Source organism: Ambystoma mexicanum, chromosome 1p (assembly GCF_040938575.1).
Source record: "Ambystoma mexicanum isolate Mex_15411 chromosome 1p, UKY_AmexF1_1, whole genome shotgun sequence".
Lineage (NCBI taxonomy): Eukaryota > Metazoa > Chordata > Amphibia > Caudata > Ambystomatidae > Ambystoma > Ambystoma mexicanum.
Genome location: NC_090921.1, coordinates 778,090,102 through 778,109,422, shown reverse-complemented (window position 1 = coordinate 778,109,422; position 19,321 = coordinate 778,090,102). Strand labels below are relative to the sequence as shown.

The following is a 19,321-nucleotide window of genomic DNA, read 5'->3' as shown; positions in this document are numbered from 1 at the left end:
ACTGCTCGGTCCATTGGCCTCCATATCTTTCCCCGATCCTCCTTTTGCCAATCCCCGATAACTCTCATCTGGGATGCCAAATAGTAGACCCTAAATTCTGGATCCCCCAATCCCTCTCTAGAAGTTGGCAATTTCATGACTCTGGCAGCTACTCTCGGAGCTCTGTTATTCCACACAAATTTGCTCGTTGCTTTTTGAATGGATCTGAATAGGGATGGCGGTATGTGGACTGGGAGGGCCGAGAAATAGTATAGTAGTTGAGGGAGGACTGCCATTTTTAGAACGTTTATGCGACCCAGCCATGTTATGGATAGGGGGTCCCAGTCTATCAGTTTACATTTGAGCCTCTCTAGGAGGGGCGGATAGTTAGCCTGGTAGAGTTGCTCCACTGTTTTGGCCAGTTTGATTCCCAGATAGGTTATAGTGTTCCACCCATCTATAGGGGGAGCCCATTTTAAGCTCCTGTACTGCCTCGTTCGGGAACCTAAGGTTCGGGACCTTCAATTTGTTAACGTTTATCTTTAACCCAGCCACTGCCCTGAACTGGTTAAGTTCTCCTTCTATTGCCCCCAGGGAGAACTCTGGTTTGGTAAGAGTTAGAAGCATATCGTCCGCAAAAGTAGCAATATTGTGTGCCTTTCTCGCAAACGTGATTCCGGCTATATCCTCATGGGTCTTACCGCAGCTAGAAAGGGTTCTAAGTGGATCACGTACAATATGGGAGACAGCGGGAACCCCTGCTTGGTGCCCCGCTGAACTTCTACCGGGTCCGAGACTGGACCATTTATTGCTAGCCGGAGAAGTGGATGCTGATAGTTGGCCCTTACTCTGTTCATAAATTTATTCCCAAATCCCATTTTATCCATGGTTGCGAACAAGAATCCCCACTCCACCCGGTCAAAAGCTTTCTCAGCATCTAAGGCCAAGAGGAGAGCGGGGATTCCCTTTTTGGGCCCTTTTTCAATTAAGTGCACTATCCTCCTCACATTGCCCCCAGTCTGTCGGCCCCTGACGAAGCCTGATTGGTCTGGCTGGACCACACAGGGAAGAATTTGGCTGAGCCTTGTTGCCAACATTTTTGTATGGATTTTGGCGTCAACTTTGATCAGGGCAATTCGGCGGTAGGATCTGCATTCTGTGGGTCCTTGTCTTTCTTGGTAATGAGGACCACCTTCGCCTCTTCCATAGACTTTGTGATGGCTCTGTCTAGGCCAAACTGGTTGAACAATTCTGTCAGGTGGGGTATTCGTATTTCTCTGTGAGTCTGGTAGAACTCGGCAGGGAAGCTGTCTGGTCCTGGGGATTTATTAATAGGCACTGTTTTTATTGCTTCCCGAATTTCTTTGCTAGTTATGTCCCGCTCCAGGGCCTCCCTTTCCCCCTCTGTTATTCACACTAGCTCGATCTTCTCTAAGTAGGCTTGTTTTAATGATGGTGGGGGACTGTCTGACACTTAGAACCTGTTGTAGAATTGGACAAACCCTTTTCAATGTCCTTGCTGTTAGCGCTAGTCTTACCCCTGTTAATTTTAATTTTCAAGATAGTTTTGTCCTTTTCCTCCCTCCTCAACAGTCTGGCCAATAAGTGGTCAGACTTGTTTGCTTTTATGTAGTATTTTTGTTTCAGGGATAATCGGTTACGTTCCGCCGCCCTCGTTTGTATTAGGTCTAATTGGCCCTTGGTGACTCTGTATTCCCTTTTTGTTTCAGCACTCAGGGGTGTCCCCATCCTGGACATTATCTCCTTCAGCTTGGCCCCCAGGCGGGCTTCCTCTAACCTCAATTCCCTATCTCTTCTCGCTTTGATGGTGATGATCTGCCCCCTTATTGTTGCCTTGAAGGCATCCCATCTGGTATGTGGGGTCGTTTCTTTGACCTTTTTGGTCTAAAAAAAAGCCTATATCTCGTCCGCAAGTTCTTGGACCAGTCTGTAGTCTTTAAATAGGGGAGCCGGGTAACGCCATTTCCACAAGCCAGCTGGGCATCAGTTTCCTTTTAGGTTTAGGGTTATGGGTGTGTGGCCGGACTGTATGATCGTCCCGACTGTAATCCCTGTTGTACGACCCAGTAGACAGGTTGAGAGCCATACATAGTCTATCCTAGAGTGCGTGCAGTGGGCATGTAAGTAGAAGGTATAGCCCTTGTTATACCCCTCTAGCTCCCTCCAGGCATCTACCAAGGCCAGGTCTTGAATCTTCCCCATGAGCTCCCCAGAGGGCCTCCCTTTTACCCCTAGCGCTTTGTTACTTCTGTCCTTTTGTGGGGTCCCATGCTATATTGAAGTCCCTGGTTAGAATGATGGGGAGTTTTGCAAATGTTTTGAGTCTGGTCAGTGCTTTTTGGATGAATGCGTCTTGGCCTGTGTTTGGGGCGTATAGGGTCGCCACTGTGTTGGTTTCCCGCCTCCCCAAGAGTGTTACTGCTAGGTATCTCCCTTGCTCGACGGTGTCTATCCCATTCGGGGTCAGGTCCAGCCCATCTCTCGGGGCCAGGAGTACTCCTCCTTTTTTGTTGTGTTGAGTGGCTTGGAAGAGTCTTGTGTACCCCCAGAACCTAACTCTCTTCTCCTATCCTGGGTGTGGACATGCATTTCTTGTAGTGTTACTATGTCAGGGTGTTCCCTTCTTAGGTATATCTCTCTCCTTTTCCTTTTGGTTGGGGATTTTCAGACCGTTGACATTTAGGGATATCTTAAGGTTATTGCTGCTACCCATTGTCGCGTATGTGTTTCTCTTTTAGTTTTCTGGTATTCGGACCGGGTCTGGTACTGTCCCCTTGATTCTTTCTTCGTACCCCTCTTACCCCCAACCACTCCCCCACCGTGGAACTCCCATCTTTTGGGACTTTGTCCCCTCCCCCTGCCCCCCGAACTGGGTGAATTCCTCTGGCTTCTAACCTCCCTCGACTCCGTCTCAAGAGTTGAATCCTTGCTTCATCCCAGGATTGGTCTGCGCAGGTTCTCCCAAACCCATTCCAAGAGGCCCTCTCCCATTCCCGTCCAACGGGACCTCTGTAGGCCTTGTAAACTCAACATTGACGTAATTAACTGAACTTAACTTGACTGGTGTCCTCCCTGCGAGATGTTGAGATGTAGGCCCCCTTGGTGTTGAGTGTTCAGCTGGGCATGTTTTCGGGGAGTTTATTCTTGTCTTGATCCTTTCCCGTTGCGGGACCCCTACGGAGTGGTTGATGTTCCCCCTTCTTGGGCCTTTTGGACCTTACTGTGGTCCATTCCCAGGGTCTGTATGTATTCTGTTGCGGGTCCGATGGGCGGTATAGCGACTGGCGGTCTTCTTCAATGCCCAGGAGAGTGGCTCCTTGTTCATACGTTGTGATCATGTGTTGCTTCCCTTGCCAGTCAAAGAGTACCACGAATGGGTATGTCCATCTGTAACGGATCTCTCGGTCCCTCAAGAAGGCCCCTCTTCTTAGTCCCAGTAGTTAGGGAATTATGGGACTTGAAGTCCCAAATGGCAAAGTTAGTTTTCCCCCACTTCCTCTACTTTGTAATAAGCCATTAGGAGATTTGGGTTTCTAGGAAAGTTGAATAAGAGGGTCTCCCATTCTTCCTGACCTGCTTCCCTTCTCATGTGATCCTCCCACAGAACACAACCCCCAGGGTCAGGATCAGAAAATGTCTGCCTTTCCCTGGCCACATGAGAAGGGTCCCAGCCCAGGTTCGGGGGGGGCGCGGGAATCATGGTTGTAGTCATCACACACCCTAAAAGGTTATCATATCTGCATCGTAGTCTACAATATAAAGCATTGCCATGTAAATGAAAGAAGACCCTTCTTCAACTACCCAAACAAATGGGCGAATCTGCAGGCCTTGAGCAGTCTCTCGTATTACCATATGTATGTCTGTGAGACCAGCTTGGTTCACAGTGCTGGCTGACTGGTGGATAATAAGCATCTTCAAGACTTTGCACAGCAGAAATCCAGTTTAGGTTTTTGGACTTCACAGGGTAGTTGAAGAGATAAACATCTCATCATGGATGGAATGCAAAGGCACCTGGGAAGTCAGAAAGAGGTGTTTTCGTCAGTTGGTGGAAACTGAAGATTGTCTCCAGGGACGTCATTTAGGGGTCGCAGCTGCAATCCCCGAAGTCTCCCTTGCTACCCCTAAAAAAAACTAAAAAAAAAAAACGTTTTTTAAACAAACAAACGTCCATGTGGCTCTTTGCTTCTGGAGTGACTGGCATTCTTGTTCAGGCCTCTTAATAAAATGTTTAAAAAACAAATAATGTGACTGGAATTCTATACAATAATTGCTACACTCATTAAAGGTTTAAGGCCCACTTCACGGGGTGAGTCACTACACTAATTTAGTCTGTTCTTAAACACCTCAACTCAGCCTTTCATCCTTCTGATGTCGATACATGAGTACCAACACAGGTTGGGTGATATTGTATGCATATTTTTTCTATATAAAGCACTTAAGCATAAGTGCTATACAATAACACATTATCATTTGACCATGGATGTCTGCTTGCATTCACAGTAATTTGGTAATATGGGACTATACACACTGATCTTAATCATCCATATGGCGATCCATTCTTGTATGAAATGTTTATCACATTATAGTGATATCGTAACCATATTTTTCGGACTGTACTTAGGAACAATGCTATGTGATGCCACTTCCTGTTTTGTCAAGGGGTGAAAGGTTGTGTTCCATCGCTTCCCGCGATCTCACTTCAGGGTGGGGTCAAATGACGTCACTTCCTGTGATGTCATCAGAGGTCAAGGGTCGTGTGATGTCTTTTCCGCTACCCCAGGCATTTTGGTGACATGACATCCCTGTTGTCTCCTCTGTGAAATTTTGGCACGGGCTCATAACGGGTCACGAAACAGTGCTAACTATCAATGTTCTCTGGGTTTTGCATTTGAATGGGATTCTTCAAGTAAACTACTGGTAAAGGGCTCCCAATACTCTGGATGCTAGAAGGAGGAGGATACAAGGGGTTGTGTTTTCTTCTATTCTCTGGCCTTTCCTCCTTTTCTTCCCTTTCCTTTGTGAGTAATCAAACTGTATTGTGAAATGTCTAAGATGTTCTACAAATTTGCGGAAATTATGTATTTTTAACATTTGTTTTTTTCTGGTTAGTTGCTTTTCCGTTTCTTTTTTTCATTATCTTTGATATTGATGAACTTTGTTTTTTGTGTAAACGATTTTTCGGTTGTAAAACGCAAACACATTTTTTAATAAAAAGATGGCAGGTACACCTGCATGTTCCCTTTTTGTAGGATATAGGATCACTCTTCTGTGTTGTATAATATTGTGTGCTTGTAAAGTGCACACTATAAGATACAATCTCTATGAGCATGGTCCTTAAGAATAGATTGTGATGGCTGTGGCTTTACTGAAAAAGTAATTCTGTGCCAATAATGGGAATTGTCAGCCTGACATTGTGTTTGGAGTAGTGCGAGTTCAAGAGTTGAATTCAAAGGATACACTGCCAGGTATGCACCTTGCATTTTCCCTAGAGCTTTGGGATTATCTCGCTCTTAATTTCTAATCTGTATCAAATGTACCATGCCCCTAAATTGTGGAATGTACTTCCCATGTACACTTGACTTGCTAATGACATTTAGACAGGCTGTAGTGACATCACTACTTTAAGTTTGCTTTGTGCATGCAACATCATCTTCCAATGTCAGTCAACTAAGTGCTTTATCTGACATATCTCTTCTAGATTGATCCCCTCTGGTCATCTCAGGAGAACCCCCAAGTGGCAGTCCATCTGATGTGGGACATCCTAACTCCTAACACAGACGGTTGGCCCCCTCTTTTCGCTCTTTGGAGGTTGCACAGTAAGTACTGATGCTGGGATTGTCTTTGGACTTAGAATAAAGCTGGCATTGATAAAGTGTTATAATTTTGGTTGCAGGTAACATCCCTACTCGTGCTCCATGCTGGCGACGTCACAACCACCCCTTCACACTTGCTTTTCTGGAAGAGATTTTGAGGCATGTGGGGCTTAACGAAGTTCATAAAGCCATTTCTCTTTTCATGGACACAATTGCCAATCAGTTGTCTCCTCCGCAAATCCAAAGGTATGGCATTAAACACATTACTTCTTACATTACAACTTCTTGTATGTCCTTACCATCCATTCATATTACCTTTTTAACTGCTCCTCTTCCATCATTACCACATCTGATTGTATAAATTCTGCTGTTCTGTTTTACCAGTCTCTCCCCCATTACATTATCTTTCATCGCCTTCTCTTCCACTCCCTCCAAATGTATACGTCCATCTTTCCTAGTTCCTCATCTTCTACAACTGTTATTTTCTCCAACTCTTCAGTTATCACTGTAGGAAATCAATGTTCCACTGATTCCCAAGCCTGTCAACCCCAAGTGCCGTAAGCAGGCCACAGAAACAGAATCATGATTATGTCTAGTCTGCTGGCTCGTAATGTTGTTATGCTGAATGCAAAAGGCATCCAACTTGACGCATTAATTCCTAATCATGTTCTTTGTCTTTTATTTCTATTTATTTTTTACTATACAAATGTAGAAGAAAATACATATTTTTTATCCATGGATGCAAAATTCAAAGGTGACATGGAGAACATACGTGTTATTACCAATCCCAATTGGTCAGCAATACATTTGTCATGGACTTACTTTGCTAAAGAACACTCATACCCCAATTTTAAGTTCAGCACTGCTACCACCTTCACTGTGTGTAGTGATCCAACCTTCTATAATCCTACAAATGTAGATACAGCGATCAATACGCATTGCATCCTTTGATATTTTCTAACCATTTATTGTAGAATGCAGTGTCATCAATAATCTCCTTGCTCTGAGGAAGAAGACCCTTAGACAAATATTTTTCTCTCTGTTAACTGTTATGTGCCCTTCTTATGTATCTAGCTTATTAAAGAGGCGGATAAAAGGTTTTACTAGGTCCTCAAATCTTTCCTTTATTTTTTATTGGTTTAGCTGAATTTAATCAACTTTTCAATATATAAATCAGTACATTTAAGTAACAAAAGTGAATAAAGACAATCATAACAATATCAGGGGAAAAAGGACTAAATAGCATACATCTTAAAAGGTCAGATTCAACGAAAGTAAAACATTTACAATTTCTATTTGTAAAGACACATTAGAGGTACACAAAAGAGTAGACCATCTTTGTGGAGTATCTAACGTACCCAAGTGGGTGCAATGATGGGCAAAAAACTTCAATCGTTTACAAGTCAGAGCTGGACACAGGGACAGTATGTGCTCCAGCGTTTCGGGGATATCCTGATTTAAACAAAATTGACAGAAATTTGAATCTCCCATAATTAATTTGCGTCTTAACAGAATATCTCGAGTAGGCCACAGGTTGAAACGCATCCGTAATATTTCAGACCGAATCTTTGGAGATGGAAATTTAAGAAGGTAAGGTTCCATAGATCCAACACTTTTGTGTTTAAATCTCTGGACAGAGGCATCTTTATATCTTAAACATTCTGTTCGGGTATTAATCCAGTCATTACGATAGATCAACATTTTTGCTCTGTCAGGATTTGAAACTAAGACATCAATGGTTAATTCTGCTTGTATCAAGATGGAATAAATTTCTCGTAACCAACATTTGAGAAAGTTGTGATTAGTCATGAACACATAATCTGATAAATATTTTAGAATGTTATTGTCACGAGTAGACATCAAGCATTTACAAAATAAAGCACAGATCTTCCAGTGGTATTGTTCATGCAAGGATATAAGGCCTAGTTCATAACATAACCAGGGCCTCGGAATACACTAGGGAAGATGAAGGACAGCTTTCCAGTATGTCCCCTCAGTTTGTCTAGGACTTTAGTAGACCATGGCGAATGGGCGTCCAGACCATATAGAATGCAAGGAATTGCTTTTTGCTTCCAGTAAATTACAGCTGGTTTGAGAGTGAAAGTGTCAAACGATGTAAAATGACTTTGGTTTGAGAGCTAGCTGTATCCAGTTTCTGAGCCATGTACTCCAAATGACCATTTACTGAGGCAATGCCGTCAAAGATCATATCATACCCAAATAGGTATAATTTGCGACTATCATCCGTTTGTTTTGGTTGATAGTCCATGGAAATGTATTTATTCTGGAAGGTTTAGTCACATAAACAACAATTTGTGTTTTGGTAGTATTGATTCTTAATTCATTGATCTCTATATAGGTGTTAAATGCATCAAGCAGTTTTTGTAAACCACATGGAGTCTTCGAGATGAGGACTAAATCGTCCGCATACATTAAACTTTAGATGGAGATATTATTCAATTTGGGGGATTCTGATGGCAATGCCTCAAAGGTTTGTTTAACATTGTGCAAAAAGTTATTAAAAATTGCAGAGGCAAGTAGACAACCTTGCTTAAGGCCACACGCAGTTGGAATTGCTGCAGACAACAGACCCTCTAAAGTTAATCTGATGAGAATTGATGTTTGCGAGTGAAGCAAATAGATGATGTGAAATAATGTATGAGGGCAGTTATCTTGTTGCAATTTAGAAATCAGAAGAGGCTGTGAAATAGCATCAAAAGCGGTATGCAGATCTACAAAAGCAAAGTATATCGTCTGTTTTGATGCTTGAGACTGGGTTTTTATTGCGTTCAGACAGAGCAGATTTATATTAGTGCCCATGCCAGCCAAGAAACCTGTCTGGAATGGGTCTCTTCTATTGGTTAATTATATCCATGCATTGAAGTCACGGAGGATCAGTTTAGCAAAAAGCTTACCAGGAGCATCTAGGAGTGCAATTGTTCTGTAATTGTGTGGTTGTGTACGGTCACCCTTTTAGTGGATGGGCACAATGATGGAGGTTTTCCAGGACGGAGGAATTGAATGCGAAGAAATAATTTCCTGAAATAAGCTAATCCGGATTTCCGCCCATCTGGATGGGTTGGTTTTAAACATAAAGTTGCTAAGACCTTCAGGGCCCATGGCTCTGGAAGCACTGATCTTCTTGATATAGTCTTCTATAATAGCAGGTGAACATTCGAGAGTCCACCTTTCTTGGTCTTCTGGCAGATGAACAGAATGTGGAAAATTCGCATCTGTATATAATTTAGAATAGTGAAGAATCTGAGATGGATGAGTCAATAAAAGAATGTTTTTTTTCTCGTTGGTATTGTCTTTCTCATTTTAACTTCAGGATTGAAAGTATGTAAATGCACTAACCAAGCTCAACCTAGAGATTGAGTTGGATTTCTAAAGGGAATCAGTAGGTTTACATAATGTGTTGGTGTTATTGCTTTATTATTACAGTCAAACATTCTGTTTAACGCCATTAGACTGACCTCTGACCAACGGAAACGGGTTTTGGCATTATTGACTATTAAATCTTGAGATAGATGTAATTTAGAAGATGGATCACGGGCCCAGTCAATTTTCAATGGTAGCAAATTATGATATCTGTATAATTGTGAGAGGATTTCAAATGATTGTAGTAGGCCACTCAAGTTAGAATGAGTGTACATATAATCAATAATGCTACTCGCCGTTTCCCTTTGCCATGTGGGCCGAGCTGGGATATCGATGGAGAAAATGGGGGGTGGGAGGCACAACCAAATGTCAAAAATCTGGTTCTCGTTGGTAATGGTAGAGGGAATGTAAAATGTTTATGTAGTTAAGTAGGAAATACTTCGGGTGCAGCTGGGAAGACCTCGAGGCCACTCGGGGTCCAGAACAAAGGACACAAAACATACACTGGACGTTGCCGACCAGTAGCCCAAAGTTGCACTCCCAGTGGGATAGAATCCCTGGTGTAATTTTACAACTAGAAAGAGTTGATAAGCTCCATCCTGGAGTCAGTCAACGCTGGTAGTTGATGATGTTAAGATATTTATATGGCAAAAGGTTTATACTTATACTTTCATTGTATTCAGAAGTCATAGTTAGTGAGAAATATCCATGCATACATATGTCTGTCCACCTGCTGGAATGTAGTACGGACAAAAAACAAAACTAACTCGAGACTGGTTTAAAACAAATAAAGAGCAATTGTTTATATAGCACAATCAATTGAAGCCACACTGTTAAACACACAGTGTGGGATATAAATTATAAGCAATAGTATTTCAAACAACAGTAGTACAATTGAGCTGAAATAACATTCAAATAAATCTAAAAAAGTATATAGTAGTTATGTCACAAATCCATCAATGATCATAACTCTTGTGGTAGTTCTGAGCAATATAATGCATTCGTGCTCATATAGTCATCAACATAATAAAACACTCCTAGATGGTGGTTGGTGCCAACGCGTTTCGGATTAAACTAATCCATCTTCAGGGCAGGATGTGTTAAATTTTCACACTGTGTTCATGATAAATTCTCATGTTCAGTCCTAAGAGTAATCAGAGTACGCTAATTAGAAATCTATGATTGTATTAGGAAGTAGTTTTAATTCAAGAATTAAATGAAGGCACCACTAACCTTTAGCGGTGGAGAAAGTAGGACGCTTAGAAATAGGTCTGTTCTGGAGAGAATCTCCTAGAGGCCGGACAGCAATGGAAGTATGGTGGGTAGTGACTTCCCTTGGGATATCTGTAGAAGGAGGAATCCTTGGTCAGGGTGGGAATAAAAGAAAGCAAACTGGGCAGACCCACAGTATCAGGGCTTACATGTGTTCTAGGGCGTGGATACATGCCCACTCAAATGGAGCTATCAAGTCAAGGTAAACATGAGTCACCTTCATACAGTTGTTTAAATCGCCCTTGTTAGCGCATTAATCAAAAAATGTCTAAGTTAGTGGCGCGGACATCTACAATGATTAACTGTGATCGCCATTGCGTACACACATCTCGAGTGATGTAGTTGCAGTATCTATATTGGTAAGTATAGTAGGAGAAGTGCTTTGTCCCTCAATACACTTACTTGGTAGTTTCAGGCAGGAGCAGAAGTCGGGCAGCCCGTCAACAAGACGGGTCGCTCTCGTTTGCCCCGTGTAAATGGTCGTCAAGGACGCCGCGCATGCGCGTGCGTCCTGGAGACGCCATCTTTGTGTGGGCATAGTGCGATACGGCTAGAAGTGAAACCGCATCTGAACAATAGAACACGGACGAGTGTTCTGTTTCCAGTGATATGATAACCCTACTTTTCCTTATGTGTGTAGTTGCTAGGCAGAAACCTTTGCAGTTCCCTTAGGGACCACTGCAAAAGATTTAGGACTACAGGTGGTTGGCAGTAAACCCAATTGGTAGCAGTCTGTACCACCCCGATTTACCTGGTAGCTGTGGCTGAGCAGTCAGACTTCTCTCAAGATGAGTTAGGCAGTATACAGAGTATACACAATAGGTACAGAGATACAGTAGTACAAGCAAACACTGACCAGAGCTTTGGTGTAAAAGTATATAATTTATTTAAATACACACTTGTACTTTACACTGGCACCCAAGAGGTAAATAAATTCAACACACAGTCACTATTATATATATACAACCCTAATTACTTATTAGACAAGTCTTAATGAGAAACACCACTTATTTTCAGACAGAGGTGAACGCTTAACATAAGATGGCACTCTAATAAGTTATTAAAAAGGGAGGGAAAAAGGCAGAGTTATGCAAGCACACAAATTTCAATACTTTTCAAAGAACCACAGTGAGGCAGGTTAGGCAAAGTCTACTGGAGAGCAAGGAAGTTCAAATGCCAGGCCCACTCTTAGAGAAAGCAAGCGAAATGTGTCCAGGATCACACAGTGGGGTTATGCCCAAAGAGTCTTTGTAGAAAGTTCACAAAAGATTGAGATCAAGTCAGGAAAAGTTAGTTAACAGGTCCCAGGCTAGCCCAGGTTAGAAAGTCGAGGATTTACTGTCACCCCGAACGATCTGTCGCAAGGGAAGCCAGGCGGGACACAGTACCTGAAAGTGGGAAGAACGCTCCAGCGGGGGCAGTTGTTCCTGGCAGCGGTTGCAAGTCGGTGTTTCGTCCAGAGGAAGAGGAGGTCTCGACGTGGAGGAAAGCTGAAGGTTGTTGCGCTGCCAGGGAAGAAACCAGCCGCAGAGTTTCCCGGTTACAAGGTACCACCGTTTTCTTCACGGTAGTGGTAAACCGTGGTATTCCGGTTGCCGGGGTGCTTGGCACGGGCAAGGCGGCCACGAGATGGTCCAGGAAGGCGAAAAGACGGGCAAACTGGTTATCCCCACCAGGCAAAGGAAGAATACTCTCCGGGCTGGAGATCTCCTCTGTCGTCGGGAAAAGTGGTGAGACGGTTCAGCAGGGCTCCACCGGTGGTGTCGTCGTTGCAGGTCGGCTCGGCTTCTCCCTCCTCAGATTCTTTAGGTCCTGTGGCGACTTCCGAAGTTCCAGTCCCCAAAGCCCTGCTTTTATGCAGAAAACCCCCATTCATTCAGCCTAGCTGTCACTCAAACATGCTAAGTGGTGAACCGGGCGGCTCACCGCTTGGGCCAATCACACAAGAGTGCGACTTGAGTTGCCGAGGCAACTCAGTCCAGGGTGCTTAAACCCCCTCCCACACCCCCTGTGGTACCCAGACAGAGTGGCACCACATTTGGAGGCTTCTGTGGAGAAGCCCGCCAAAAAGTGGAACAAAGGGCCCGACTTGGGTTGGAGTCACAGAAGCGAACACAAATGCCATTTTGGAACCAAGTTTCGGCAAAAAATACCAACCGGTGAATTTATATTAATTTAATAAACCGGCAGTATGTTCGAGGCTATATTAAAAAGTGGTAGCCTCGAACAATGGCAAAATCCCATAGGAATATATTTTGCGGTCGAATATAAAAAGTAGTATCCACTGCCACCAGCCAAAACTCGGTCGGGGGGACTGGACAGTGCCCCCTTGAACAACAGACCCCGGGGCAATCAAATTGCCCCGACCAGTACGTCCACAATATGATGGTTTGTACTGGTTCTGTTCACAATTTAAGACTAGTAAAGCCAATGGTGACTTTACATGCCCTGGGAGACAGTAGTCAGTCCCAGGTTATGGAGTCTATGTTGGGAGGTCGCTACGACACCCCTGGGTTACTGCACGGAGGGTGCCTTGTAACCCACATATCAAAAACACATAAAACCCTATGGGGTAAAGGACCCCATAGCCCATAGAACACATACAAAGTCAAAGGAACACCTCAAATCATGTCTAAGAGTGGGAGGAAAAGTCTTACTCTTAGCAGGAGAAAGAATAAACCCCAAAAATCCAGCAAAGCTGCTGGGGGACTCACTAGGTTTGGGAAATTAGACTTTACAGAGAATTCTCCCTAGCAGTAGTCAAATGGGGAGCCACGGTACCTCCTTTCAGAGGGTATCATAGCGGTCAATGCTGATATGTCCGTGGTTGTCATGGCGATCGCGCATACACGTGATCCACCCATGTTGTCAGAAAGTGAACAGCAGGGAAGAGATGGGAGAGTCTCTCCTCCCTTGTTCCCTAAAGGGGAAGATTAACTCCTGTAGCAGCGCAGTTTGGACAACGGCCATATTAGTAATGCCCGAATCCATTGAATATTGAGGTAATTGGAACTCATGCATAGCTCCCGTCTGATCACTATGAAACGCTGTGTACTTAGCAAAGAGTTTAGGAAAGAAAGCTAGGAGGCAAGAGGGGGGGGGGGCACCATAGTTAAGTAAAAACAATCGGGTGCCCCCCCTCTCGCATGGTAAGTAGGACCCAACAGCGGTGGACGAGAATCCCTCGTTCATGGTTGCAACTGGGTCACAGGGTAAGGTATGTGTAGATGACGTCCTTGTTAGACAGATAGTTACTAGTAAGTATAGGGCCGTTCCAACATTGCTGTTTTATAGATCATATGATACTCGAGGCATCTTCATAACAACCTGCCGGCTCGAGGGCCGTTCACATTCTGGGCATTATCTGCCCTATTGTGGGTATTCAACATGTGTACATGCACAATACTGGGTCACAGGATAAGGAATGTGCAGATGACGCCCTTGTTAGACAGACAGTTACCAGTAAGTATAGGGCCATTCCAACATTGTTGTTTATAGATCATATGATACTCAAGGCATCTTCATAGCAACCATGTCAAACTGACGTCTCGAGGGTCGTTCACATTCTGGGCAGTCTGCCCTATTGTGGGTATTAAACATATGTAAACGTGTGTACATGCACAATACAACTTTTCAAGTATTCACCAGAAGCCTGTTTGGTCATACATTAGGTGTCAAACACATCATAAAAAGCACATAAGCTCAAACCCACATTCATACCGCTAGGGCTGAGGCAATCCAAAAAATCAATCCATACAATTTTTCTTTGAAGCAATTTCTTGTGAATATCACCCCCTCTTGGTCCAACCTTCACTTGTTCTAAAATCAAACATTTCAATTGAGCAACCGAATGCCTAGACTCAATAAAGTGCATTGATACAGGTGACCTGAGATTTTTCGTCATTATGTTGGATTTATGCTCTGTCCATCGCAATTTGGCCTTTCTCATGGTGATTCCCACATAGTAAAACCCACATGGACATTTTAAAGCATACACCACATTAGTGGAATCACAGGTGCAGGAATGTTTAAGTGAAATGGGTTTCCCGGTGTGTGGGTGTGAGATGGTATTGCCAGGCAAGATGTTACTGCAATGCTGGCAATTAAAGCATGGTTGTGTCCCTTTAAATGTTTTAGACACAGGTTGGTCCTTTGTAGTTTCAGCTTTGATAAGGCTATTTCTTAGGGCCTTATTGTTCCTGTAGGCGACAGTTGGTAGTTGTTGAAAAAGTGGTTGTGTTTGGGGGTCCATTTGAAGCATTGGCCAGTTTTTTTGGATAATATTTCTGATTTTCTTGCTTTGAGCCGAGTATGTTGTGACATAAACCATGGACTTGTCTTTAGTTTGATTTTTCGAGGTCAGCATGGTATCTCTCTCTATGGCGGGATACCTTGTCTTCAATTCCAGTAATTGTAGCTGGGTTGTATCCTCTCTCCTTGAATTTTTTACGCAATGTGGCAGCTTGTCTCACATACTCAGTGTCTTCCGAGATGTTTCTCCGGTAGCGCAGGAATTTGCTCACTGGTACGCTGTCTATCGTCCTGTGGGGATGAAAACTTGTGGCTAGTAAGAGGCTGTTTCTATCTGTGACTTTCATAAAACTCGTGGTCTCCAAATTGTCACCTTTAACATAGACTTCAACATCTAGGAAATTGATCCTCAATTTACTCGTGAGTGTAGTAAACTTGATACGCGGATGTATACTATTCATCATGTGAAAGAAGTTATCCAATTCATCATCCGGGCCGGACCAGATGCCAAAAATGTCATCAATATATCTGATGAAGAGGGTCAGATGGCGTGACCATCTTGGATATGATAACACGTGTTCTGATTCAAGGTAATACATATATGTGTTGGCGTAAACTGGTGCCATAGCAGCACCCATACTGGTCCCCGAGAGTTGTATATAGAAGTTATCCTGGAATCTGAAGAAGTTATTCATCAGTACAACTTTAAGTAGTGTCAACACGAAAAGTTTATCACCTTGGCAATTGTCTGACTTCAGTAGGAGCCATTCTACGGCCTCCAGCCCGGCCTCGTGTGCAATATTCGTGTACAGGGATGTGACGTCCATAGTGAAGAGGGTGTCCCTTTCTCTGACAAACTCAGTTTCGTTTAATTTGTTCAAGAAATGCATAGTGTCTTTGACATACGTCTCGGTTTCCTGTATGAGTGGTTGTAGGATTTGATCCAAATATTTAGCAAGGGGTTCCAGCAGGCTGTCAGTTGCCGCTATAATGGGTCGTCCTGGTGGATCAATTAGTCTCTTGTGGATCTTTGGGAGAATGTACATAACAGGTGTGATGGGATGAGTCTTCTCCAAGAATCTCTGGGTTTTCTCTGTGATTACATCTCTGTTTTCTGCCTCATCCAAAATATCTTCGATGAGGGTTTTCACTTGTTCTGTGGGGTTGTAGTCAATTTGCTGGTAAGTCTCAAGATCGGCTACTTGACGCTCAACTTCAGCTTTGTACTTGTTCTTGTCCATCAGGACGAGTGCACCGCCCTTGTCCGCCGGTTTGACTATGATCTTGTTGTTGTCCAGCAACCTTTTAAGGGTCTGACGTTCACCTCCCGTGAAATTCCCTCTACCCTTGGACTTGAATGGAAGTTTTTTTAATTGGTCAAGTACCGTTCTCTCAAAAACGGCCAGAACGTGGTTGTTGATAGGGGGATTGAACACACTTTTTGGTGCCACTTCCAAAAATTCAGAGGGTTCTTTGATATATTCTTCCTCTTCAAGAGAGTCAAAAAAGACTTTAAGTTTGAGTTTTCTCATAAGTTTAAAGAAGTCGATTTTCTCTCTTAGCAGGTTAGTATTGTATTGAGGTACAAAGGAGATACCTTTGCGCAAAACTTGTAGCTCTAACCTGGAAAGTTGGTAAGATGAGATGTTTACTACTATGTCTTTTTCCCTGTTTGCTTCTTCCTCTCTGATTTTTTTCTTCCCTTGTCCTCGTCTGGTGGGTCTTTTTCTAAAAAAGGTACTGTGCTAGGTGTACTCTCCTCTGCCGCTGAGGTAGAGGGTGCTGCTGGTGCCGGGTCTGTAGTCATCTAAAGTTCAGTACTTGATGCTTCAGTCGATGTTGTGTCAGTATTCCGGGGTCCAGTCCTTGAGGTACGTGGCTGAGGTGGTTTGGATGTTCGTTGGCCGTAATATTCTTGCCAAGTATACACTATGTCGAATTTGTAGTCTTGGGTGTCGCGTCTGAATTTTCTTATCTTCTTCGTTTCCAGTTCTTGTTTATATTTAGCTAACTTCTTGTTCGTTTCTTCCAAGATTTGTTTAAGTTGATCCGCTGTCAAGTTCTTATTCAGGTTACCTTTGATGGTATCAATTTCCTCATCGAGTGTTGTTAAATTATGTGACAATTCTTCAATCGTTAAAAGGGTGAGATCAAGGGAACATTTGTTCAGTATCTTTCGCCATGTCTTTATGAAGTCAGGATTTTCTTTGCAGCGTGTAGGTTCTTAATTCACTCTTAATCCTTGGGGAATCCTCTGTGCCTTGTAATAGTGTGACAATGTAGTTGCATGCAATTTGAGGTTGATCTCTCTCCGTATTTTCCACTCCAGCTGTTTAATAAATGCTTCAGGTTTATCTGAAGAGATCAACTCATCTCCTGTTGTTTTAATGAGGCCTAGGATCCTCCTAGCTTCTTCCTCGCTAAAGCCAAGTGATTCGGCTCTATTGTTAGTTGTTGCGTCGATTTTTTGCGAAAGACATCATCCGGTAAGGGGTGGTGCCAGTTCAATGTAAGTTGCGATAGGGTAAGCGTTAAATGGATAGTGTGCACTCCCTGGTTGTGGCCAAAGTAAACATCAATGGAGAAAATGGGGGGTGGGAGGCACAACCAATTGTCAAAAATCTGGTTCTCGTTGGTAATGCTAGAGGGAATGTAAAAAGTGTATGTAGTTAAGTAGGAAATACTTCGGGTGCAGCTGGGAAGACCTCGAGGCCACTCGGGGTCCTGAACAAAGGACACAAAACATACACTGGACATTGCTGACCAGTAGCCCAAAGCTGCACTCCCAGTGGGATAGAATCCCTGGTGTCATTTATAACTAGAAAGAGTTGATAAGCTATTTATATGGCAAAAGGTTTATACTTATACTTTCATTGTATTCAGAAGTCATAGTTAGTGAGACATATCCATGCATACATATGTCTGTCCACCTGCTGGAATGTAGTAAGGACAAAAAACCAAACTAACTCGAGACAGGTTTAAAACAAGTAAAGAGCAATTGTTTATATAGCACCACGAAGCACCAGTAAGCACTGTTTACTGGTAGGATCGGCTGGGAGGAGTGTGAGGACCTTTTCACATGTTGCTGCTGCCGTGCTGCCAAGAAGACGTCTTTGGCTGCAACACCGCCTTCGCCTGAAGGTGATTACATGGACTCTTAGCCTGTACTATTTTATTACTGTAAGAAGTACTAGGTAATTCAAGTATCTTACCTTGCTTTCTTTTCCTTGATTTGCAGCGAGTGTCATTGGCTCCGCCCCCTGCCTGCTCCGATTTTTCTTTTCTTTCTTTTCTACTAATACCCATGGTGCAGCGCATTTGCCCGCGCACCACGAAGCACCAGTAAGCACTGTTTACTGTGAGCAGTGCGTGGTGTCGGTTTAACGTTTTTTTGTTACTCTCTACCCCTAGTAGTACATGATTGGTGATTTACTGTGGTGGAAAAAGATTCAGTGTTGGACTTTTGGCTGGTAAGAATAAGTTGTGACTTAGTTGGTTTTGTTTCATTTATGTGCTACTTTGACAGACGTAATTGATCCATTACTTCTCTCTGGGTCACTTTGCTTAAGTGGGCAATAAAGTGCATTTCAATCTGCCTTTTGTGATCCGAAAATGGGGAAAAAGAAAGCTGCCTTTGAAATGAAAGATATTAGAGCTGATTGTTTTCAATGCTGTTAGCACACGGCGTGCGAGTTTGGCGCGGGCTGCTGCTCTTCCTCTTCCAGTTATTAGTGATGAGTCAGAAGCCTTGTTGCAATGCGCGCTGGATTGTTCTCCTAACTGTAAAACTACAGAGGATGCAATAGATCCCTTGTAACCTCTCTTTGCAGATGAAGAACTACCTGAATTTATTTCAGGGACGGAGACTTACGTTGTGGAAGAGGTTGTTTTGGAGGAACCTAATGTGATGAAAGAAAGCGGTTTTTGCTATGACAACTTTGCTGATACCCCATTTAGCCCATCTATGGAGGCAAGGCATGCATCAGTTTCGGATGCTATACCTAAAAATCAGCCGACTGATAGGGGAGTAGGATCTGATTTTATTGCAACTCTAAGCATATATATCAGACTGCTTCTATCAGAAATGAGAAAACAGACAGCAGCTCTGACTAATTTAACTGCAGAGTGTCTGAAAATGCCTCAGTATATAACTGAGTCTTTTGCTGAGGCATTGAATAAAGAAACCCCCATTATTGTGGCCCATGTCCAAGGGCTACTAAGGGATAATGTAAAAACTGTCCTGGATACATCTGCTGCACTTGAAGAGATAATCAATCCATCTACACAAGCAGTTGGGGGTGGTTTACTCTCAGAAAGCTTAATTATTGAGACACAGTGTCATGCCTGCGCCATGGGCGCACACATTGGCAACCATCATGGACTATTTGTTATTAGTTTATCTTTAGAATACTCTTGGAACAACCCCTATTCACACTTTGGTACTTAATTCCCATTTGGTGCTTTCTTATATAACTCAACTAACTACATGTACCACAATGCACCTTGCTACAGCTATCAATTCCTGGCCATTCCTATTCGTCAGCATTGGAACCACAATGTAACGCTCACCTGACTCCCACGGAGGCGCTGGCCTGGTTCGCGCT

General features: G+C 43.3%; 1 protein-coding gene across 5 annotated transcripts in view; it reads left to right on the top strand.

The window, feature by feature from the left end:
• The window catches only part of DENND4B (DENN domain containing 4B), a 2,051,633-nt gene that overhangs the window by 1,922,363 nt on the left and 109,949 nt on the right, over positions 1-19,321 (top strand). For all 5 annotated transcript variants that reach the window (XM_069651381.1, XM_069651348.1, XM_069651357.1 and 2 more), the window contains 2 exons: positions 5,699-5,816; positions 5,894-6,059. In XM_069651381.1, coding sequence (XP_069507482.1) covers positions 5,699-5,816; positions 5,894-6,059 — 284 coding nt within the window. The remainder of the gene's footprint in view (positions 1-5,698; positions 5,817-5,893; positions 6,060-19,321) is intronic.